The 25,755-nt window shown below is 37.7% G+C and overlaps 1 protein-coding gene across 8 annotated transcripts in view; it reads left to right on the forward strand.

Moving 5' to 3' along the window:
* zmynd11.S (zinc finger MYND-type containing 11 S homeolog) overlaps positions 1 to 20,300 on the forward strand; it is a 59,907-nt gene extending 39,607 nt beyond the window's left edge. For 6 of the 8 annotated variants that reach the window (XM_018269031.2, XM_018269039.2, XM_018269038.2 and 3 more), the window contains 10 exons: positions 449 to 541; positions 763 to 850; positions 2,032 to 2,087; positions 3,645 to 3,722; positions 9,357 to 9,475; positions 12,408 to 12,615; positions 14,706 to 14,774; positions 16,799 to 17,077; positions 19,221 to 19,406; positions 19,732 to 20,299. In XM_018269031.2, coding sequence (XP_018124520.1) covers positions 449 to 541; positions 763 to 850; positions 2,032 to 2,087; positions 3,645 to 3,722; positions 9,357 to 9,475; positions 12,408 to 12,615; positions 14,706 to 14,774; positions 16,799 to 17,077; positions 19,221 to 19,406; positions 19,732 to 19,854 — 1,299 coding nt within the window. In that variant the 3' untranslated portion in view covers positions 19,855 to 20,299. Of the gene's footprint in view, positions 1 to 448; positions 542 to 762; positions 851 to 2,031; positions 2,088 to 3,644; positions 3,723 to 9,356; positions 9,476 to 12,407; positions 12,616 to 14,705; positions 14,775 to 16,798; positions 17,078 to 19,220; positions 19,407 to 19,731 lie in introns of all 8 variants that reach the window. The other 2 variants (XM_018269040.2, XM_041567362.1) reach the window with 1 other exon arrangement.
* Positions 20,301 to 25,755: the final 5,455 nt, after the last annotated feature.

Raw genomic sequence — 25,755 nt, forward strand, 5'->3', positions numbered from 1 at the left:
CTGGAGGTTTAAGCTGAAAACAGGAAGTCTGATACAGAAGCCCATGTGTATACAATAGAAGGAAGGAAGTGCTGTGTTTCTTTTGAGGGTTTACTGGTGTATTTTTATAGACCTTTCTGATACAGTTTACTTAATGTTAGCCTTTCCTTCTTCTTTAAGGCTAATGCCACAAGGGGATTGAGAATTTTAGCTTTATTGTTGTCATCTGTGTGTATGGTGTGGCTGGTTTATTTGGACATACAGAGTCCACAGGTGGATATACCGAGTGTTAAAACACCACTCTTTATACCTGTTCATGAGCTCTTTGAGCTTCTAGACTTCTGTAGGTTTGGAAGAGCAGGAGTGTAAAGGCAAGTTATGTGATCTAGCATTATATGTAGCTAAATTACTAAAACTGTATGCACAGCGTATATATCTCAAAAGCAAATCATTATTTTTATTCTTTTAGGCGATTGAACTCAATAAAAAAGGAAAGGACAGCAAGCATCCAATGTATAGGCGATTGGTTCATACTACCATTGATGTTTCTACCATTAATGAGGTAAATGTTGTGTTATGGTGTTTTACATTTTGTTTTGCTGAATAAATCATGAATACAAGGCTCAAACAGCTACTGATGAGTTGTGTGGATGTACTGTCTTGTCACAATGATTTTTTTTATGGTGCTTCTATTAAAGAAAAGTAAAGACTGTTGCAGTGTAAGGGCAGTACAGTGCGATTGCCAGCATAACCTTTCTTCAACTACATTTCTTTTTTGTACAGAAAGTGACTGAAGGAAAATACAAGAGCTACGATGAGTTCAAGGCGGATGCACAGCTGCTTCTACACAACACAATTCTTTTTTATGGAGGTGATTATATCGATATTTTAAGTAAAACATGGGGTTTGACAAGAAAGTGCAAAATTCCAGTGGTTTCTGCATTAACACTCTATACTGATCTGGCTGTCTTCAGTCAACCAGTTACTCCCTAATTGCAGTGGTTTACAAACTGTGGGGCTGCCACCGATAGCTCAGTCCAAAGCAGAGAAATAGAGGCTACACCAGATGTTTTTTTAGATATTAAAGGAGAAGGAAAGCTACTGAAGCAGTTTATGCCAATAGATTAGCCACAATAGAACAAGTACTATATTTATTCTGCAGAATGATTTACCATACCTGAGTAAACAGCTCTTAAAGCTTTCTCTTTCTTTAGGATAGCAGCTGCCATATTAGTTTGGTGTGACATCACTTCCTGCCTGAGTCTCTCCTGCTCACTCATAGCTCTGGGCTCAGATTACAGCAGGGAGGAGGGAGGGAGAGAGGAGCGAACTGAGCATGCTCAAGCCCTAGCCAGAAGCCCATATGTATAATACACAATAGAAGGAAAGAAATTCTGTATTTCTTTTGACAGAGGACTCAGAGCAGCATTACTGGTGTATTTATATAGACCTTTCTTAAAAAGATTACTTCATTTTAGCCTTTCCTTCTCCTTTAAACTGGGGGATGATCTGTATCACATGTGACTATATGACAACTTTGACAACGTTACTTATGTCTTGGTCGGGTGAGGAGCAACAGACGCTAAACCTCACCATATTAGGGGCTCATTGAACATGAAGCATATTAGCCCCAAAGACAATATTGCTGATGACTCAGAAATACTTGCTGATTGGTTACTGCATCCTGCCAGCCAATTACAGTAATGCCTTTTTGGTACTTAATCCTTAAAGCAGATTTACTGTAAGCAGTTATAAGATTACAGCCCGGGTGATTAATAATCTAAAAGGCTATATTTTCTATAAACTTCCCCCCCAAATAAAAAAAATTTTGTATACTTGCGGGGCAGGGAAGGTGGTTTCGACTTCATCAATCATATCAGTGCATGTGCCTATAGACTTCTGCAGATACGCCATTCACATATGAAAGCGGACAGATGGGGAAGGCTTGTCTAGGGCAGCGCTGTATATAAATGTCCAAAATGAAAAAGTTATTAAAGACAGTGAAGTTAGGCAGTGTCATAAAGCTGACTTTATTATTGTTCTTATTTACAGATGACAGTGAGCAGGCCGATGTGGCTAAAGTTCTTTATACGGACACTTGTCATGAGGTAATTTAAATAATTCCCACTGTGTGTTGCAATGTATCACTTGTTAATTGTCACACAGCAAGGAAAATATCACAGTACAGTATAGGATCCGTTATCCGGAAAACCGTTGTCCAGAAAGCTCCGAATTATGGAAAAGCGGTCTCCCATAGACTCCATTTTATCCAAAGAATCCAAATTTTTTAAAGTAATTTTCATTTTTTCTGTAATGATAAAACAGTAGCTTGTACTTGATCCCAACTAAGATATAATTAATCCTTATTGGAAGCAAAACCAGCCTATTGGGTTTATTTAATGTTTACATGATTTTGTAGTAGACTTAAGGTATGACGATTCAAATTACAGAAAGATCAGTTATCCGGAAAACCCCAGGTCCCGAGCATTCTGGATAACAGGTCCCATACCTGTACTTTCACCTCAAGTGTCTTGACCTTCACTGGGGCTAGAGTGGCCATGTATTGCCATCACAGTCCAAGGATCAGACCATGAATGGTGTAAGACAAGGTGCATGAATTCATTGCATCTTCATTGATGGTGAAATATTCATGTGATATGAGAGTGCTGCTGCTGATGAGAGCTTGCCCTTGAGAACCATGAGCAAAAGTGACTAAAAATTTGAGTTTTTTTTTACTATAAAATCCAAATTTTTAGTGGGAAAAAAAACTCGAAGTCTTTGTGATTTATTATACCCGATGCTGCTAAAATTCAGAATCTGAAAATACTTCATCTCCAAGCTGTCAGGGTCCTTTACAAGTCAATGGCAAAAGTCCCATTTCAAATTTGAAGATATCATGGTCTGAGTTTTGAGCAAAACTCCGAAACTCGGGGGCCTCAAGCAATTTCCTGAAGAAATTCAAGCATTTCAGGCATAACTCCCAAAAAATGTGTGTGGGGGGGTTTTTAGCAAAAACCCAGATTTTTTCCCGAACTGATTTTATTTTTTCAATGATAAATAAGGTAAAATCGTGGATTCTAGTTTGACTTTTTTTACTTAGAAAATCAGAAAAAATTTGATTTTCATAAATAACCCCCCTAAATGTGACATTGTAATTAACTAATAGAGGTTATTTCTGCAGAGGGCAGAGGTTCCCAAACTGTGGCAAAGAATAGTGGGGATAAATACAAATTTTCTGCTTTGTATAATAAAGGAATGTACTTTGTTACCCATTTGTTACATGGAACTCTCAATATTATAAGAGCCACAATTAATGTAACCGTAGTACAATACTTATTGACGTAAAGCCAGTGCGTAATTACAGACCCAGGTTGGGGGTACATGGGGCCGTAATTTGTGGGTCACCCCCGACGCCTACCTGACCTAAAATTTCAGGAGAATAGTGAGGAAGCGGGCCCCCATTGTATAGCATATTGTTTACCAAGACATGATGTGCTTCAGTGTTTATTATAGCCATTTATAGATTTAGAAATATTACTATAAATTAACCTCTGGTATTCAACACCAAAATAGTGCAAATTCTTTGTCCTAGTAACATTTTCAAATCCATGGTCCATAGTGCCATTGTTATACCCTGACTTTACCCTGAAATTTTCTTATTTCAGTTGGATGAGCTGCAGCTTTGCAAAAATTGCTTCTATTTGTCAAATGCTCGTCCTGAAAATTGGTTCTGCTATCCCTGTGTAAGTATTTTTGTTATGGAGATGATTCATTCCTATACTGTGATAGATATACTGTAAAGTGTAATACAAGAGGGTTGCATTGTATTGTAATACTTTTTAGTAGGGATGCACCGAATCCACTATTTTGGATTCGGCTGAGTACCGAATCTGAATCCTAATTTGCATATGCAAATTAGGGGCAGGAAAGGAAAAAGTCACGTGATTTCCCTACTTACCCCTAATTTACATATGCAAATGAAAGCCTTGCTTTAATTTAAAAAAATAACCTTACTGGATTTTATTATCTTAACATTTTAATAAGCTTTTTTAATTAAGTAATTAGTAAATTAAATCTTTATAAACAACCCCCGAACCTAGCACCCTTTCTCGTGACAAAAATGTGTAGGTTTATTATGCAGGACAATTACCTATGCAGCTTCAGTTTTCCTGTTTGGCCAGTTTAGCTGAAGAATATCATAGACTTTGTGTGATTAGAACTATAGGCAAAAAGTATGTTAACATTCAATTCGTGTTGAACAAGGAGGTTTACTTTAAAATATATTACAATTGCCTTAGTCTAGACATTCTTATAAAAACAATAGGTATGTGTGTTTCTGTCCAAAAAAAAAATCATTTGTGTTTGTTTATATATATATATATATATATATATATATATATATATATATATATATATATATATATATATATATATATATATAAATATAAGCCCAAGTTTGAAAGCACTCACAGCAGATTTCATCAGTGTATAATAAGGTTTATTCACCGCTCACATCTACGCGTTTCAACCCTCAATGGGTCGTCATCAGGATAGTGTATCCAAGTGAGTAGCACACATTTAAAAATTCTCACACCAATCAGTGTAGTGTTTCAATAGTGACATCATCATCCAATTACCCTTAATAATTACCTACACAGCCACTATGTAGATACATCTCAATTTAACCCTCTAACTCAGACACATTCCCAAAGAGGAGGAACCTGTATATCTAGATCGAATATGGTATGACAACCATGCATTATAAATTTGGATCAGTACCACCCATTTCATATTACAAATAATCGAAAATCGCCATCCATATATAACTAACCCTCCAATTTCAATCAATCACTCCCATCGATACCATCCTATCCAGAATGTGTCATCAGTTAGCATATCCCACACCACTATTAAAAGTGAATATGTGCAAATAAAAATTTATCATCTCAATTTTAAAGTGCTAAGTGCATATTTAGATATAAGTGCCTTAGTCTAATGTGACCTATGCCATATAAATAGACATATACATTAAAAGTTAAAACATTAAAATTCTTCAAAAGTAGTGTTCTGTGATATAAAAGTTAAATCCATCAAGTGCAAATCAGCAATAAATAACAATATCATAAAAGTCGAAAGAGTTGAAAAATTTTATAACACCTAAGAAATTTCTAAAAAGTCCAGAGAGTTGCAAGCCAGCGCTATCAGGCTACCAGTCTCTCAGCGCAAGGTCTATTCCGAATGGTGAGGAGGGCATCCTATAGTTCATTATAAAAAACAGGATAATGAATACATCTCATTCAACCCCTTGGGGGAGATAGTATCCAGGGTTCGTATCCATCTGGCTTCCTTTTGTAGTAAGATCTTCCCCCTATCTCCACCCCTTCTCAATGGGGGAACACAATCAATCAGCATCGCCCGCAATGATGGCAATGAATGGCCACTATTCACAAAATGTCTGGCAAGGGGGATTTCGGTTTTCCCAGTAGCCAAAGCTGACCGAATTGCCGATCTGTGATTGTTCATCCGCAATCTAAAGGATGTAACACATTTGCCTATATAGTATAAGCCACATGGGCAAACGATACAGTAGATCACATGATCAGAAATGCAGGTTAGTCGGTGTCGTATCTGTAACCTCTTCCCACTATGGGGATGGGGGAATGTGTCCCCAATTAGTAGACAACCACATGTCTTACAGTTTCCACAGCGAAAACAGCCCGGTTTTCCTCTTGTTAACCACATGCCGCTGTTCTCTTTCTTCAAATCTGTCACCATCAGTACATCCTTTAGAGATCGGCCCCGTCGATAGGCACATATAGGTGGAGGACTTTTAATAAAAGGTAAACTTGAGTCCATTTGTATTACTGGCCAGTGCTTCTTGATCACTGAATTTATCTGTTTACTCACTGGTGTGTAATCCGTCACAAACACCATTTTGTCACCTTCATTCAATAATCCACCTTTAACATCTATTTCATTATTACTATTGTTGGATGCCCTTTCCATCTCACCATTTAAGAAGTCCCAAGAGTATCCCCGTTCAAGGAATCGGTCTCTCATCTCCAAAGCCTGTATTTTTGCTGTAGCCCCATCCGAATTAACCCTGAATACTCTCAGGAATTGGGTATATGGAATCGATTTTAGAACAGCAGGGGGATGAAAGCTGTGAGCATGTAACACAGTATTGCGATCAGTCTTTTTGCGAAACAATGTAGTGCCAATCCCATTTGCTGTTCTGAACAATCTTACATCCAAAAAATCTATTGTGTCCCTATGGTATTCTGCAGTAAATTTCACAGGAGTGGGTAATTCATTTAAGTAGGTCACAAAACCCTGAGCTCCAATGTGGTCCCCTCGCCAAATAATCAAAATGTCATCGATAAATCTCCGATACAATAACAAATATTGTCCAAATTCAGGAAAAATGTACCGACATTCAAAAGCATCCATAAAGAGGTTGGCATATGAGGGGGCCACATTAGAGCCCATTGCTGTACCAGTCTTTTGTAGGTAAAAGGTCTCCTCGAATCGGAAATAATTGCAGGTCAAAACCATTTCCAGTAAAGTGCAAAGGAATTCAACTGGTTTGTTTCGCAAAAAGACTGATCGCAATACTGTGTTACATGCTCACAGCTTTCATCCCCCTGCTGTTCTAAAATCGATTCCATATACCCAATTCCTGAGAGTATTCAGGGTTAATTCGGATGGGGCTACAGCAAAAATACAGGCTTTGGAGATGAGAGACCGATTCCTTGAACGGGGATACTCTTGGGACTTCTTAAATGGTGAGATGGAAAGGGCATCCAACAATAGTAATAATGAAATAGATGTTAAAGGTGGATTATTGAATGAAGGTGACAAAATGGTGTTTGTGACGGATTACACACCAGTGAGTAAACAGATAAATTCAGTGATCAAGAAGCACTGGCCAGTAATACAAATGGACTCAAGTTTACCTTTTATTAAAAGTCCTCCACCTATATGTGCCTATCGACGGGGCCGATCTCTAAAGGATGTACTGATGGTGACAGATTTGAAGAAAGAGAACAGCGGCATGTGGTTAACAAGAGGAAAACCGGGCTGTTTTCGCTGTGGAAACTGTAAGACATGTGGTTGTCTACTAATTGGGGACACATTCCCCCATCCCCATAGTGGGAAGAGGTTACAGATACGACACCGACTAACCTGCATTTCTGATCATGTGATCTACTGTATCGTTTGCCCATGTGGCTTATACTATATAGGCAAATGTGTTACATCCTTTAGATTGCGGATGAACAATCACAGATCGGCAATTCGGTCAGCTTTGGCTACTGGGAAAACCGAAATCCCCCTTGCCAGACATTTTGTGAATAGTGGCCATTCATTGCCATCATTGCGGGCGATGCTGATTGATTGTGTTCCCCCATTGAGAAGGGGTGGAGATAGGGGGAAGATCTTACTACAAAAGGAAGCCAGATGGATACGAACCCTGGATACTATCTCCCCCAAGGGGTTGAATGAGATGTATTCATTATCCTGTTTTTTATAATGAACTATAGGATGCCCTCCTCACCATTCGGAATAGACCTTGCGCTGAGAGACTGGTAGCCTGATAGCGCTGGCTTGCAACTCTCTGGACTTTTTAGAAATTTCTTAGGTGTTATAAAATTTTTCAACTCTTTCGACTTTTATGATATTGTTATTTATTGCTGATTTGCACTTGATGGATTTAACTTTTATATCACAGAACACTACTTTTGAAGAATTTTAATGTTTTAACTTTTAATGTATATGTCTATTTATATGGCATAGGTCACATTAGACTAAGGCACTTATATCTAAATATGCACTTAGCACTTTAAAATTGAGATGATAAATTTTTATTTGCACATATTCACTTTTAATAGTGGTGTGGGATATGCTAACTGATGACACATTCTGGATAGGATGGTATCGATGGGAGTGATTGATTGAAATTGGAGGGTTAGTTATATATGGATGGCGATTTTCGATTATTTGTAATATGAAATGGGTGGTACTGATCCAAATTTATAATGCATGGTTGTCATACCATATTCGATCTAGATATACAGGTTCCTCCTCTTTGGGAATGTGTCTGAGTTAGAGGGTTAAATTGAGATGTATCTACATAGTGGCTGTGTAGGTAATTATTAAGGGTAATTGGATGATGATGTCACTATTGAAACACTACACTGATTGGTGTGAGAATTTTTAAATGTGTGCTACTCACTTGGATACACTATCCTGATGACGACCCATTGAGGGTTGAAACGCGTAGATGTGAGCGGTGAATAAACCTTATTATACACTGATGAAATCTGCTGTGAGTGCTTTCAAACTTGGGCTTATGTGAATTACGGTTAGCACCCAGCTGTGATACGTTATTTGGTGAGTGCCGTTATATGTGGAATTATATATAAATATATATATATATATATAATATATATATATATATATATATATATATATATATATATATATATATATATATATATATATATATATATAACTTTCACATAGAGCCACACACCATTTTCTTCTTTGTGAATCAAATAATATTTATTTGCATAAATTTGTGTTCCAACGTTTCGGCCCTCCTTAGGGCCTTTCTCAAGGATCCGAAACGAGGGCCGAAACGTTGGAACACAAATTTATGAAAATAAATATTATTTGATTCACAAAGAAGAAAATGGTGTGCGGCTCTATGTGAAAGTTATACATAATATTTGAACCAGCACCCACATCTAAGAAATCCGGATCCGAGTGCGGCTGCCTGCAGGAAACTATATATATATATATATATATATATATATATATATAAACACACAGGGGAACACTTGGTGGGGTTGAATTTTGTTTTTTACCCCAATCCAGATTACCTATGTAACAATTCTATCCTGCTCCTCAAAAAAGCAGAACACTTGTCTTTTCTCTAAACTGCTTTGAAATCTTGGCAGCAAAAATAATAACATTGTGGTACAATACCCCCATCCTTATACTATTTCTTAAAGGGAAAGTTTACCTTTAAGTTTTTTTTTTAATGTTACAGATGGACCTATCGTAAGCATAAGTCTCCCTTCATTTTTTACTTTGTTTTTGATGTCTTAGCCTTCCTATTCTGCTATTTTTCCAGTTTGCAACTGAAAATGGCCTTTAAGCTTAAGAACATTTTTTGCCACTTTGCATTAAATATCTAGTCCGTTATATGTCAGCCCCTTAGTAAATCTTTGGTACCGGTGCTCCAAAGAAGCACATGTCCTCAAGAAAGAAATCTACTAAGAATTCTTTGTTCACGGCTTAGCACTGTAGAAAAGACAGGCCTGGAAATAATTGTGTTGTCAATCACTATTCTATGAATATCTATTTTTTTTCAGATACCTAATCATGAATTGGTCTGGGCTAAGATGAAAGGTTTTGGGTTTTGGCCAGCCAAGGTCATGCAGAAAGAAGACAATCAAGTTGATGTTCGTTTTTTTGGCTACCATCATCAGAGGTATTGAAATAATTCTTTCTGAGCACCACATTCAAGCTGAAACATCGCATGGCTGCTGTTTTTCCAGAAGTTATGCACTGTTGCCCCAAAGTCATCTTTACAGTTGCTCATTGAAAAGTTATCCACTCAGACTTGCCTCTTCAATGCAGGACGTTTCCATAGGGTTGTACAGGTATTGGACCTGGAGTTTTTCAGATAATGTTCTATCCGTAATTTGGATCTCCATACCTTAAAGGGCACCAATCATGACCAAAATCATTTACTAAGTAAATACACTATGTGAAAGTTCAAGAAATCTGATTTTTAAAACAGTTAGAATTGTTTGTATAATGTAAATGATCAGCTCACTATTCCTTCTGCAAGATCTCTCCTATCTCCACTGCAGTTCTAGCTGAGGCAGCCATCTTAGATTTCACTGGCTCCTCCTACCTATATCTTCCCAGCCAACTGCAGCTCTGAAATCTCGCACATGCTCAGTTGAAATTCCTTGTTGCTTATCAACCCTTCTAAGCTACTTTCAAATCAGCCAAACCTGTGTGTTAGCTGCTGTTCAGTAGTGCTGCCACCTGCTGGAAGTTAGCAGGTGGCAGCACTTCTAGTGGATACTTCTAGAGGAGGAGTTTACTAAAACAAGGCATTCTGGGTAGAATACTCAAAGCAGTGTTACAATCTGAGCATGCTCCTGAAATGTGCACATTAGAGTCTCTGTTAGAGTCTCAGTATGGCCTCCTTCAGTGAAAGAACCCATTTGATAAAGTAAAGGATTTTTTTAAAACCTGCAGTTTTTTCAAAAAACTATATATGTAGTTTGATTAAACGTGTTTAGCTTGTAATGGTCAGATTGTTAATATGTGTTTGATTTTGGCTGTGATAGGTGCCCTTTAAGTCTACTAGAAAATCATGTAAACATTAAATAAATCCAATAGGCTGGTTTTGCTTCCAGTAAGGAATAACTACTTGGGATCAAGTGCAATATACTGTTTTATTATTACAGAGGAAAAGGAAATTCGGTTTATTTGGATAAAATTAAATCTATGGGTTACTGCCTTTCCGTAATTCAGAGCTTTCTGGATAATGGATCCCCTACCTCTACATCTTACAGACCCACAGAGGCCATGAGACTTTGGGTTGCTTTGGTGCTGTCCTTCCTATATGTTAGACAGGGATTCTTCCTTCAAAGTAGGGGAAAAGGAGAACAATGAGGAAGATTTTCAATAGTGAATTATTAGTCAAATCATCACGTACAGACAGATAAGACATGGGTCTTACAATAATTGAACAAACAATGGTTGCAGAATAAAAATGAAAACCGAGGGCCCTGCACACAAATGCTTATAATAGAACAACCTTATAGCCAACCTTCACCATTGCATGGGTGCCCAGCGCTATGGAGATCTGGTTACAGCAGCTCCTTTAGGGAGGAAGTGAGTGGGATGATCTTTTACCACTACCTGAGCAGGCTCTGTATTTAAAGAAAACCAGATTCAATCCAAAAATACCTAGACCATGGAAACTAGATCAGTGCTGTCCAACTTCTGTGGTACAGAGGTTCAGAATTTTCTGCCCTACGTAATGGAGGGCTGGTGATGGAAGCCATTGTTGACCACTCCCCCTTTTAAACCACACCCATTTAAACCACAGCCATGTTCCCGCGCCACTGGGAAGCAGATCTGGGCCCACAAGAGCCTGGAGCCCACCGGGTTTTTTCCCGGTGTCCTGACAGCCCAGTCCGACACTGGTTCTAACTATAATAGCCCTTCCCTCATGTCCCTCAGGGCTATTTGCATTTTCTCCTGCTTGACTCTGTCTAACCCGCTCATCTGATTCGATTGGCCGGTGTGTCTCGTCTCCATGATGAAGCTCAAGGCTAGCAGAAAGGGGGGGAACAGGAGCAATGAGAAGAGCTGCAGATCTGTGTATGTCATGTATTCCGCGCTTCCTTTGCATAGATAATTATGGTCTGTATAAGACGGAAGTGCACACTAACCAAGATGGCGGCTGCAATCTCTTTATAGTGCTGCATCTTAAACTATACATAATTTTAAAATAAAAGGTAGCGATTCAGGAGGCATATATAAGGGCCACACAATGGAACCCTAAGTACGTTTTGGCTTTCGTTCTCCTTTAAATCCATATGCTGCCTCCTCCCCTGTCGTTAACACTGCACCTCTCCAGCACATGATTAAACACCTTAGTGCCCTTTAAAAACAACTTCCAAATGCTAACAAAACCCCAGAACAAACCCTACCAGGCTTACGTCCCACAAGGTACAGAGTAGGGCAGGCAGAGTATGGCACACACAGGGAGCATAGGGCAAGTATGGGATCTATTATGCTGAATGCTCGGGACCTGGGTTTTTCTGGATAATGGGTCTTTTTGTAATTTGGATCACCATAGTCTACTAAAAAAAATCATTTAAACATTAATTAAACCCAATAGGATTGTTTTGCTGGGATCAAGTACAATGTATTGTTTTATTATTACAGAGAAAAAGGAAATCATTTTTAAAAATTTTAATTATTTCCTTAAAATAGAGTGTATGGGAGATGGCCTTGCCATATTTCGGAGCTTTCTGATTATGGGCTTCCAGATAACGGGTCCTCTATACTTGTACCAAAATATGTCTGAGAAGTTCTACCTTTGTTTTATCCAGATGTGAAAAAGGAAAAAAAAAAAACCTTTTATACCCCCTGTTGGGTCCAGGCTATGAGAATTTGCATCTTTAGACCCCACTACTTTCATTGCTTTATGCTTCTGTATTTGGTGTTTTTTGGGTCCAGCATGCTAGATAAATATTAATTTCCCAGACAGATGAACTGGAGGGTTATCGTCAAGGCCTTAACTGTTTGACCTTTGATTGTTTCCTTTTTTTTATTGCAAGTTATGTACTTACATTGTTACCGTAATATTGCTAAATGTCATTCCTTTATAGAGCCTGGATCCCATCAGATAATATTCAGGAGATTACTGTCAACGTGCATCAGCTACAAGTGAAACGCAGTATGGGCTGGAAAAAAGCCTGCGATGAGCTGCAGTTGCACCAACGCTTTTTGCGAGAAGGACGGTTCTGGAAATCCAAAGGCGAAGATAAAGGAGAGGAGGAAGCTGAATCTAGCATATCCTCTACCAGCAATGATCAAGTAAGTAGGACAATATGTTTACTATAAGAAGGTGGAAACATAATTTAATGTTTAAAAAAAGGACATCTACATGGAACTAATATGGCTGTGTAGTAATAAGGTACACAGCTTGGCTTTTGGTATTCTCATTGCAAGTAGACTTCCATAGGCCACCTGCTGATTGGTACCCCTCGGTTACTGGACCTGGAAAACCTTTGGCCATTTTTCATCTTCATCCTCTACTTCGTCCACCGAGCAAGGATATTGTAGATCCATCTGAGAGAGGCTTTATGTCATTGTTAAAGGAGAACTAAAGCCTAACTGAAGAAGTAGCTAGAATGTTGTACATTAAGTTTTGTGCTTTTGTACCAGCCCAAGGCAACCACAGCCCTTTAGCAGTAAAGATCTGTGTCTCCAAAGATGCCCCAGTAGCTCCCCATCTTCTTTTCTGCTAATTCACTGCACATGCTCTGTGCTGCTGTCACTTACTGAGCTTAGGGACCCACTCACAATATACAGTACACATAGAATAGAAATGTCACAATATAAGGCTGATTAGTAATTAATACAGATAATTACTACATGGCAGCACATAAACCAGTGCAATTAGCATCAGAATTTAATAATCAGAAAACCTGTAGCATCAGCTTATATTACAGGGGAAGCTCATTTTCTGCTGGATAATTAGTGACGAGCCCTAAGCTTAGCTTCTCAACAGCCAATCAGAGCCCACTGAGCATGTGAGTGTCACAGACACTTTCCAAGATGGTGACCCCCTGTGACAAGTTTATGAATATATAATGCTCAAAAGCCATGAATATCTTGTAAATTATATCCTTATAAACGGTGAGTAGTGATGTCATTTTTGTCACATGACTCACTAAAACGTGTGTATTATAATAAATAAAGTTCCCCTTGTTGGAAAATATGAGGATATTAGAAGTTACCTCGGTGTTCCATGACCTTTATAAAAACACTTAGCCTTTGGCCTCGTGTTTTTATATGGTCATGAAACTCCTCAGGGACTTATATAATATCCTTATATTTTACAATAGGGGGTACTTTATTCACTATATATATTACAGTTTCACATTTTGCTCTGACCCGATTAGTAATGCATTTCAGTACACTTGTGGGGCAGATTTATCAAGGGTCGAATTTCAAAGTAATGGGAGTTATTTTGTGAACTCCCAGACCAACCGAAATTTATTAAAATAATCAAGCTTTTTTTTTTTGGGTGAATAGGCTGTATTCGATCGTTCAAATCGAAGTATGATCAAATTCAATTCATAATATTTTCAAAAAAAACTTTGATTTTTCCACCAATTGACCCCCTAGAATCAATTGACTCCAGGTTCTAGGAGGTCCCCCATAGGCTAAAACAGCAATTTGGCAGGTTTTAGATGGTGAATGGTCGAAGTTGAAGTTTTAAAGAGACTGTACATGATAAATTTCAAATTTTATTCGAATCGAATTTGGACTATTTCCTAGTCGAAGTACACAAAAATAGCTCGAAATTCGGATTTTTTTTACTTTGAATTTTCAATTTTACCCTTGAAAAATCTGCCCCTTGGAGTCCTCAGAGGACCTTTATTCCAGCATGTTCTACTTTCAATAAACAGGTATGGGATCCGTTATCCAGAAAGCTCTAAATTTCGGACTCCATTTTATCCAAATAATCCAAAATATTTAAAAATAATTTCCTTTTTCTCTGTCATAACAAACAAGTACCTTGTACTTGATCCCAACTAAGATATAATGATTTCTTTAGAAGCAAAACCAGCCTATTGGGCTTATTTAATGTTTTTCTAGTAGACTTAAGGTATGAATTTGATCCAAATTACAGAAAGATCTGTTATCCAGAAAGCCCCTGGTCCCGATCGTTCTAGATAACAGGTCTTATAGCTGTACTGGGCTTGAAACATTGCAGATACAAGAAAGACGTAATGTTGTCTGGGCATAAATACAAAACCATGAATTATTTCCCTTCAGCTTTCTACAAGAGCTGCAGTATAGTAATAACTAGTGAGTTAACACAGTTACACTACTATTACCATGTGTATGAATGTCAGTGGTTGTTGATATCTTTTTTTTGTTCTTCCTAATCTAAGCACAAAACATCTCAGGAACCTAGAGCCAAGAAAGGAAGACGCAATCAAAATTTAGAGCCTAAAATGGAAGTAAGTCCAATGTGTTGCAAGCGAAGAACTGACATTTAGCAGGAATATTGAGAAATGCACAACCCACACCTTACATTCAGGGGCAGATTTATTAAGGGTCGAATTGAAAATTCTAATTTTTTATATGTTCGAAACACTCAAATTTGAATTGTGAATTATCCAAACCTCAATTCGAGTTTTAATTTGAATTTCGAGATTTATCATACTCTTGCCCTTTAAAAACTCGAATTCAACTATTCGCCTTTGAAAACCTGCCAAGTTCATATATAAGTCAATGGGAGAGGTCCAGGCATCAATTTGGACATGTTTCTAGTCTTCCTGACATTCGAGTTTTTATCGAAGAATAAATGAATGAATTTGCTTCAACTTTTCGAGTCTGTAAAATTTGTGCGAGTTTTAGATACAGTATTCGATTTTGTTATTAAATAACCGCCCAAACGAATTTAGAGTATATTAGAATTAAAAGGGGTTTAAAAAAAACTCACACAAATTCGAAATTCGACCTTTGATAAATGTGCCTCCCCGTGTATACTGCCTTGCTTTTTTTGCATTCATCTGCTTGTGGCCTGAATGTGTAGCTTCACAAATGGGCTCTTTGCAGTTAGTAATAAATTGTATGAGATCATTTTTAGCACTTTGATGGCCAGTACAGAAAAACAACAAAATGCCATAAGGCATGATTTCTTTATAATATAATGAATAGTGGCTATATCGCTGCTCACATACACAACCTTACATTGACAGTCATACCTTTAAACTAATTGGCTTTATGGAATTCTGTATTTTTGGGGGTTTGAGGCTTATTATATCAGATACCCGCTCCTTGAGATACAACTGGCAAGCTTTGAGGACCCGTTAACCAGAAAGCTCAGAATTACAGAAAGGTTTTTTCCCATAGACTCCATTTTATTCAAATAAATATTCAATAAAAATCATTTTCCTTTTCTCTATAATAATAAAACCTTGTACTTAATATAAACTGAGATATAATCAATCCTTATTGGAAGATAAACCAGCCTGTTGGGTGTAAGTTTTACATGATTTTGTAGTAGATTTAAAGGGGACCCGTCACCCAAAAAAAAAAATCCAAATCCTATTTAATTACGTTAGTCAAGCAAAATGAACTTTAACTACACTGTAAAAATTATTTTAAATTTGTTTCCTTCGGTCTAGGAATTCATAATTCTAGCAAGCAGGCAGAAGCCATTTTGTGGACAGTGTTATTAAGACAAGTCTTGTATCATCTCAGAATCTTGTTTGTGCACCAGAATGGGAGACCTGATGTCCATCCCCATGTCCTGGTTACACAATTAAATGGTGAAGAGAATGGGGGAATGTGGGGATAGGAGTGACATCTAGGAAGTGCTGAATGGAAAGTGAAAGTAATTGTCTAAGGCATAGAGGAGGGGCAGACAATATTTGATTGACAGCTGAGATTTTTAAATGAGCTTACAACAGCTATGAATGCTTTAATACAAAAAGAATTTGGATTTCATGTTTAATTTAAAAGGGCTTTTATTATACAGATTTTTATGTCTGGGTGACAGGTCCCCTTTAAGGTATAAAGATCCAAATTACAGAAAGATCCATTATCCGGAAAACCCCAGGTCCCAAACATTCTGGATAGCAGGTCCCATACCTGTATGATTTATGCCTAGTCTGTAATCCTGAGGGGCAGCATATTTATTAACATTGGAGACAAACCTCACCGGTGATGTTGCCCATAGCAACCAATCAGATCTTCGATTTGGTTTCTAACCTGTAGGTGACTGTTCAAATCTAATTGTTGATTGGATGCTATGGCCAACATACAGTAAAGGTACAAGGATGCTTACAGAAAGGCTTTTAAGGTACATGTCCTTGTGTGTGTGTTCGTATTGCATTCAAGTATATAAACCTTCAAAGCTTTTCAGCACGGAACTTTAGCATCCTTTCTTGCACAACGTCACGATTGTTCAGTTCATCTGTACTTTTTCCAAAAATGCATTTCACCGGCGTTGCTAATTTAAAAATGTGACACTTAGGAACAAGAGCCTGAACCTGAAACTGAAGCAGTGAGCTCAAGTCAGGAGATTCCGCCTGTTCCTCCTCCAGTGGAAAAGATTTCAGTTTGCACACAGACCAAGAAGCCAAGTGCCCCCTCTCCCAGAATGCTGCACCGGAGCACACAGACCAACAACGATGTGGCCTGCCAGAACATGTGTCACGACAAGTATAGCAAGATATTCAATGAATACAAGGAAAGGATGGGTGTAGACAACAAGCGAGAGACAGAGAGAGTTGTACGAGAAGCATTAGATAAGGTAATATTGGTCTGAACAGTATATGTGATATATGCTGAAAATGTATAGGTATCATTTCCCATCTGATTAGAGCTTTTGACTTCAAAGGAAAACGTTTACGTTTAGAACAAATGCTTAACCAACAGACAATATAAGGGATGCACCGAATCCACTATTTTGGATTCAGCCGAATACCGAACCGAATCCAGATCCTAATTTGCATCTGGATTCAGTTTGGTATTAGGCTGAATCTTTCTCTAAGGACACTAAGGATTTGCATATGCAAATTAGGATCTGGATTCAGTTAGTTATTCAGCCCAAATCTTTCACTAAGGATATGCACATGCAAATTAGGATCTGGATTCAGTTTGTTATTCAACCGAACCTTTTACGAAGGATTTTAAGGACACTAAGGATTTGCATATGCAAATTAGGATCTGGATTTGGTTCGGTATTCGGAGGAATATCTCACTAGGGATTCTAAGGACACTAAGGATTTGCATATACAAATTAGGATCTGGATTTGGTTCGGTATTCGAAGGAATATCTCACTAAGGATTCTAAGGACACTAGTGATTTGCATATGCAAATTAGGGGCAGGAACAGAAAAAGTGAAAAAATTTTTTTTACTTCCTTGTCATGTTATTTCTCTTCCCGACCCTAATTTACATATGCAAATTAGGATTCGGTTCTCCAAGGCACAAGGATCCTGCTGTAAAAGGCCAAATCCCGGATTTGGTGCATCCCTAGATAATATACATAATTATAAATTACCAGTTAAAGAAGCTTAACTTTTTCTTTTTAACGATTCTGTAATGGTCTGTGGGTCACCTGAATAAGGGCAAGTTCTAACTTTAACAGGAACAGGTATACGAGTACTAGACACAGCTCTGTCCATTCATTGGTGGATGTAATTTAGTATGTATATGTGCCCATGCTTTGTGTGTTATAGGGCTCATTTATGAACCCCACTACAAATAAATACTTAATTTTTCCATTTCCTGGTACTTTATGAAGTAGTATAATATTTTGTGGATGTACACATTTAGTTTGTTCCCCATGTAGCATTTATAGATCCTAAATCTACTTTCCTCGTGCCCACCAATGATTTAACATGCTACTTGCTTGCTAAATAATCAATGAACAACGAGTATACACTGTAGGTTATTAATCACCATAACTTTCCCATGATTTTAGTTCTTCAGTGACTACCCTATGAGAAACTCATAGCCCTCCTGCTAACTCCCAGCTAACACAGAAACTTGGGTGTGAGGTTAAGTTGGGTGCTACATTGTAAAATGAGATTCCACTCAATAATGCTGTGCTGTTGTGGCATACAGATTATATGCATTCATATGTGGATCAGAATACTAGGGATATGCCAAATCCATAATCTTTGGATTGGACCAAATCCTGAACATCCTCAGTGACTTCAGTTATTTAAAGGAACTATACCCCTCAAACAATGTAGGTCTCTATAAAAAGATATTACATGAAACAGCTCATATGTAAAACCCTGCTTCATGTAAATAAACCATTTTCATAATAATATACTTGTTTAGTAGTATGTGTCATTGGGAATCCTAATTGGAAAATTGCCATTTTAAAAAATAAGGGCCACCCCCTGGGATCGTATGATTCACTGTGCAAACAAACAAACCATACATGTTAGGTCACATGAGCCAATTAACAGACAGAGTTGTGTCTTTTGCTCCCACACTACTTCCTGTTACAGTTAGAGCTACAGTATTTCTGGTCAGGTGATCTCTGAGGCAGCACACAGACCATCACAAAATGGGGGTTCAAGGCAAGAGATGCAAAGGGCAATATTTACTTAAATACACTGTTTTGGTGAGATTCTTTACTATGCCACTTAATATGATATAAACTGTTGCTTTAGGTTTAATTTTGGGGATATAGTTTTCCTTTAATGCTTTAAATCAGTGATTTGTATGAGGGAGAAATAGGGAGAATACTTCTTTATTCACCTGGATACACCTGAAAGGCCAGGTAGGTAATTATGGCTTACTTATTTACTGTTGTAGATATTTATGGAACTAATAATACTATTATTCTGTCTTTTGGTGTATAAATGAACGGCACAGGGAATTTAACTGGTGAAATCCAGATTTTAGAAATGCAGATTCTGATTTTTGTCTTGTAGCTGCGCGTGGAGATGGAAGAGGAGAAGCGACAAGCTGTTAACAAAGCTGTATCTAATGCTCAGGCGGAAATGGATAGAAAGTGTAAACAAGTCAAAGAAAAATGCAAAGAAGAGTTTGTGGAAGAAATAAAAAAACTTGCAGCTCAACACAAACAGCTCATATCGCAGACCAAGAAGAAGCAGTGGGTATGTTTTGCTTGGGCTTCGGGGAGATTAATCACCCGACAACAAATCGCCTCTTCTTCGGGCGACGAATGCCTCCTCGCCGGCTAGAATCTAAATCGCCGGCGGGATGGCACTCGGATCGCTTTGTTTTCCGAAGTCACCCGAAGTTTCCTCGTGAGGCAACTTCAGGGAAGCAGTTCGGGAAGAGTAATTGTCTGAAGAAGAGGCAATTTGTCGCCGAATCTGAGGGAAAAAACAAAGTTTTTAGAAGATAAAATGGTGTGCAGCATCAAAATGCTCTTTCAATAGGACTGAAACTCAACTGACCATATTCTTGTTTTGGCAGTGCTACAACTGTGAAGAGGAAGCCATGTATCACTGCTGCTGGAACACTTCATACTGCTCCATCAAATGTCAGCAGGAACACTGGCACGCAGAACACAAGAGGACCTGCCGCAGGAAAAGATGAACGGCTTCCCTTTGTCCAAATGTAGCAGCCATTTTGTTTTACTCTTCTCTTCAAGATGCCCTAATTGCTTACTACCATGTTTGCACCAGCTCATTACTTAATTAGTCTGGAAGAGAGATCTGCTCTGTGCAGCCCTCCTGCTTTTAGGGTAAAAGACCTTTCCGCATACATTAATTTTTGCACACTGACTTCACTTTCCTCTGCCTCTGCTTGGGGGTAGGAGAGGTTCCCTACTACAATACGCTGGGTGACTTCTCTGCCCCCCAAGTGGATAAGCCAACTCGCTGCCAGAGACACCCGCAGTACAGTCTGGAGCCATGTTTTGCAGGTACTTCTGGGAACAAACAGGGTTTAAAGGAATTGTTCAGTATGAAAATAAAAACTGGGTAAATAGATAGGCTGTGCAAAATAAAAAAAATGTATCTAATATAGTTAGTTAATCAAAAATGTAATGTATAAAGGCTGGAGTGACTGGATGTCTAACATAATAGCCAGAACACTACTTCCTGCTGTTCAGCTCTCTAACTCTAAGTTAGTCAGTGACTTTAAGGGGGCCATAACTGTTGCTTTTGAATCTGAGCTGAATGCTGAGAATCAATTGCAAACTCACTAGAGAGTTATGTCCCGTGTGATCACCCTTCAAGTCACTGACTAACTCAGAGTTAGAGAGCTGATAAGCAGGAAGTAGTGTTCTGGCTATTTTGTTACACATCCAGTCACTCCAGCCTTTATACATTACATTTTTGCCTAACTATATTGAATTTTTTTTATTTTGCACACACTATTTACCCATTTTTTACTTTTACACTGAACTGTTCTTTTAACTTACTATCCTCTCATAACTAAACCGAGCATTAACAGAGCACGCGTTGTATGTTGAGTACAAAATTATTGCCGACATCCAGTAGTTTTCTTAGAAGACGTTGAACTTTCAACTTCAAGGCATTTTGTGTTTTGTAATATTTTAAAACTTTTACAGTAGATTTTAACAAAGTTCTATGTAAACCAAGCATTGACATTTGACCTTAGTACCGTAGACGACTGTCATTTTTTTCCCTGCGTTACGGACGCGACTGATCTCCGACAAAGGTCCCTTGTTGAGCGGCAGTTTTAAAACGAAGTCTAGATCCAAAGACGGAGGCACTTGATATCTGTCCTTTTCCGACGGAGCTTTTTAACAACGGGGAGCATCCACTAGTTTGATCAGAGCATCAATCATATATATATACTGCCGTGTTTTATAACCTTTTCGTTTTTAAGAAGGCATTATCATTTAGTTATACTGAGGGGCTGTAAAGTTAAACTGTAGGGAACAGGGTTTGCAGAACGAGGGACGTCCATTCATATTTTATTTTTTAAAACGTTTCCCGTGTTTCCTCATTACTTATTTTCGATATATATATAACGTTTTATAAAATATATAAGCTTGTGATCTCATAGTTTTACACTTACAACGAATCATATCGTAGGGAAAGGGGGGAAAGTGGATATTTTAATGTAACAATTTGCACATTTCAATGTACTAAGAAGGCACGTTTATGAGAAATTTAAAAAAAAAATAAAAAACTACCTTCTGCCTGTTTTATGCAAGATATTCTGGGGTCTCACCAGTGCACCTGTCTCTGAACGCTCAAACTAAAGCAACTGTATGCATTTCTTGTTTCGATTGCGGCTTCCCATGATAGGAATATGGCCGAGATTGCCATATATAGACTTCCGTAGGCTGAAATCCCTTTAAATGTATAGGCAAATGAAAAGCAAGTTTCAATTGTATCTCAGTCCTACTTGGCACTGTAAGACATGTAAAGATCTGTTTATATATATATATATATATATATATATATATATATATATATATTCTGGGTTTTTTTTGTTTGTTTTTTGCACATACAGGTGTGGGACCCGTTATCCGGAAACCCTTTATCCAAAATGCTCCAAATTACAGAAGGGCCTTCTCCCATAGACTCCATTTTATGCAAATAATCCAAATGTTTTAAAATTATTTCCTTTTTTTCTGTAATAATAAAACAGTAGTTTGTAGTTGATCCCAACTAAGATATAATTAATCCTTATTGAAAGCAAAACCAGCCTATTGGGTTTATTTCATGTTTATTTGCTTTTCTAGTAGACTTAAAGGGGAACTATTGCGAAAATGAAAATGTTATATTAGCTTCAGCATACTTAAATAAGTATCTTTCTAAATACAATTAAAAATTCTGAACCGTTTCTGAAATAATCAAGTTTATCATCTCCTCATTCTTTAGTCAGGAGTTGGGTGTCAGATGAATGATCCAATATATCTTATAGGGGGGCTCCTTTTGCCTAGAAGATGTATTAGAGCTCTCTCTATTAAAATCACCAGACATTATGGGGGTTATTTACTAAACTCCGAAAGGAAAAATCCATGATTTTTTTTCTATAAAATCTGACTTTTAAAAAATGATACCCCCAGGATGGAAAAATCAGAATCTGAAAATCCGGCATCTCAGGCCTGTCGAGGTTACATATAAGTCAATGGGAGAAATGGGTGAAAATTTCGAAAAAATTGTGAAAATCGGATGGAAATATCAGCAAACATCGCGAAAATCTGATTTTATTTTTTTTACCGCAAATCAATTTTTCTGGAAAATGTGATAATAAGTGTAAAAAAACCAGAGCGGATTTGATCGGAGTTTGCAGCAGAAAATATAATTCCGATAAATTCAGACTTTGATAAATAACCCCCTTAGTCTCTCTACATGCAGAATTTATGGAAAAGGCAGTTATTTTTTTGTACTGGAGGAACTCTAATACATCTGCTAGGAAAGGAAACCCCTATAAGATATATTGGATCTAACTGTCAATGAATATCTGACACCCAACTGCTGCATGAAGAGAGAATGAAGAGAAACAGATGCTGAGAGAGGAATAGTGATGATAAACTTGATTATTTCAGAAACAATGCAGAATATTTCATTCTTATTTCAATATGATGAAGCTTATATTACATTTTCATTTTCGCGATAGTTCCCCTTTAAGGTATGCAGATCCTAATTACAGAAAGATCTGTTATCTGGAACACCCCAGAACCCGAACATTCTGGATAACAGGTCCCATACCTGTGTTTTGTTTGCTGAATTATACACTTGACATTCAGGGGCACATTTACTAAGGGTCGAATATCGAGGGTTATTTAACCCTCGATATTCGGCCCTTGAAGTAAAAATTACCGCAAATACTTCGAACGATCGAAGGAAAAATCGTTCGATCGAACTATTCGAAGGATTTTAAAGCTTAGCAAACTTCTGGGGAAGGTCCCCATAGGCTAACATTGTAGCTCGGTAGGTTTAAAGTGGCGAAGTAGGTTTTTTTAAAGAGACAGTACTTCGACTGTCGAATGGTCCAATAGTCGAGCGATTTTTAGTTTGAGTTGTAGTCGAAGGTCAAAGTAGCCTATTCGATGGTCGAAGTACCCCAAAAAAAAGCTTTGAAATTCGAAGTTTTTTTTTACTTTGAATCCTTCACTCGAGCTTAGTAAATGTGCCCCTAACTGTTACTTCTATTAGTACCCGGGGATATTGTTCAATGAGAAGCTTCTTTGACATACACAGAATGAAGAATAGTTGCATGTCGAATACATTGTACTTACAGCACCATCATTTGTAAAGAAAAACAAGCGTGTATCTCGCAGAACATCGGAATGAAGCGTTACCAGCAGGAATGGATCGGTAGTTGAATTGTTCTTTTTACAATCTTTTTTTTTTTTAACTTTCACGTTCTTAAAAAACATCAATATATATATATTTTTTTTATTTTGTAGTTGCTTCAGAGATTTCCTTTTATATTACTTGTTGGGAAAAGGTTTTCAGCGTTTTTTTTTTTTTGGCTTTTCATGCAAAACCAGTTGGACTATAGAAATCTGTTAACAAGCTAGTTATTTGGGGAGATTTTGAGACAAAGTGTAAATATTTATTTAGAGTTCTTTGATATTTATTGCAAGCGATTAGACAATGGCAGTGGAGCGTAAGAGGCATTAATGTATTTTTTTTTTTCTCATTCAGCATCACCCAACAATCAGACTGGCGCAGTGGCACTTTTTATTGTGATTTATTGTGTTGAATTCATACTCATTCCATGTTATTTATTGGGAGGAGACGCTCATTTGGCTTTATTAAAGGCAGTAGGGTGTTACTTAGCGGCATGTAAGTATACAGAGGGTTCTTTAATCAGTTAAACTTATAAATGTGTGTGTGTATATATATATATATATATATATATATATATATATATATAAATATATATAAATATATATATACACACCAAAAAAGTAACCACACTCATAGGACTTTAATGAAAAAAGATCATAAGTTTATTACTAATATAATAATGATCTTTTTTTCATTAAAGTCCTATGAGTGGCCTTTATTAAAGTTTGTAACTTTTATGTGCCATTATTCTAGTTCCAATAAGTTTCCCTAAAACTCTGTATCCATTTTCAAACTGTTTGAACTTTGGGGTGTCCACCTCAAGTTGGTCTTATGTAAACTAAGGGACATATACATGAGGATGACTAAACACAGGGATGGTATTCGGTTTAAAGGAGAAGGAAAACGACCAAAGCATTTTATTGCCAATATTGCTATAAGACTATTTTTATTCTGCAGAATGATTTATCATACCTGAGTAAACAGCTCTAGAAGCTCTATGTTTGTTTAGGATAGCAGCTGCCATATTAGCTTGGTGTGACATCCCTTCCTGCCTGAGTCTCTCCCTGCTCACTCATAGCTCTGAGCTCAGATTACAGCAGGGATAGGAGGGGGGAGGGAGAGAGGAGCAAACTGAGCATGCTCAAGCCCTGCCCTGGAGGTTTAAGCTGAAAACAGGAAGTCTGATACAGAAGCCCATGAGTACACAATAGAAGGAAAGAAATGTGGTGTTTTTTTTTGACAGAGGACTCAGAGCAGCATTACTTTGAGGGTTTACTGGTGTATTATATAGACCTTTCTGATAAAACTTACTTAGTTTTAGCCTTTCCTTCTCCTTTAAGGGGCAAAATGGTTAGCCTGTACAGAATACCAGGGAACATGCTATAACATACTGCTACCCTTGAGCAAAACTCAATAAACCAGAGAAAATACAGATTTCATTGCCCCTTGTATTCATACCTGGCCCGACCTTGTTGGAAGGCAGCACCTAAACATATTTCATAAAGCCAACCTTTTTCTTGAAAATAAAAAAAAAAGTATTTCAATGACCAGCAACCCTATTACATCAAGTTCTACCGGAGAAACATTTGATGTGAAATCATTCCAGGACATGTACTGCATGAGAATGAGAATTGTGTTCTTTGTTGGCTTATTATCCTGTGTCTTATGGACGTGGTTGCACATTGGCGACTGTGGAAATCTATAAAAACAGATTGTGGCCTGGTTTTGTATACGTCCTAGAAAGCAAACCGCTGGTTTTGGAGCATTTCTTTACGGGAGGAAACTCAACGTCACTTCTCTTTCTAAAGCTGTATTGGGATGTGGAGCGGGGCCACTATGCACATTGTAATTATCCATTGTGGCTGTGTAGTTCCATAACGTTCTGCCATTTTGTATGCTGCTCTTAATAGCAACATGTGTTTAACATTTGTTAATAAATGTATTTAAAAACACCGCAAATAAATCTGCTCTGTATTTGTCTTCTTAGTGCTGCATGGAGGCTCTTGTGATAAAGGTGTCAATCTGGTGATTGTCAGGGCAGACAAAGAATTAGGGTACAGATGCTATACCTGCTTTTGTACCAGCCCAAGATCACCAGAGCCCTGTAGCAGTGAAGATGTGGCTTAGCTGTTTAGGCACCAGCTCACAATCTTCAGTCCAGAAACCCAGGGGGGCAAATTCCCTAATGGGCGAATTTTTGGCAGCGACCGATTTG

This window comes from Xenopus laevis, chromosome 6S (assembly GCF_017654675.1).
Source record: "Xenopus laevis strain J_2021 chromosome 6S, Xenopus_laevis_v10.1, whole genome shotgun sequence".
Taxonomy (NCBI): Eukaryota; Metazoa; Chordata; class Amphibia; order Anura; family Pipidae; genus Xenopus; species Xenopus laevis.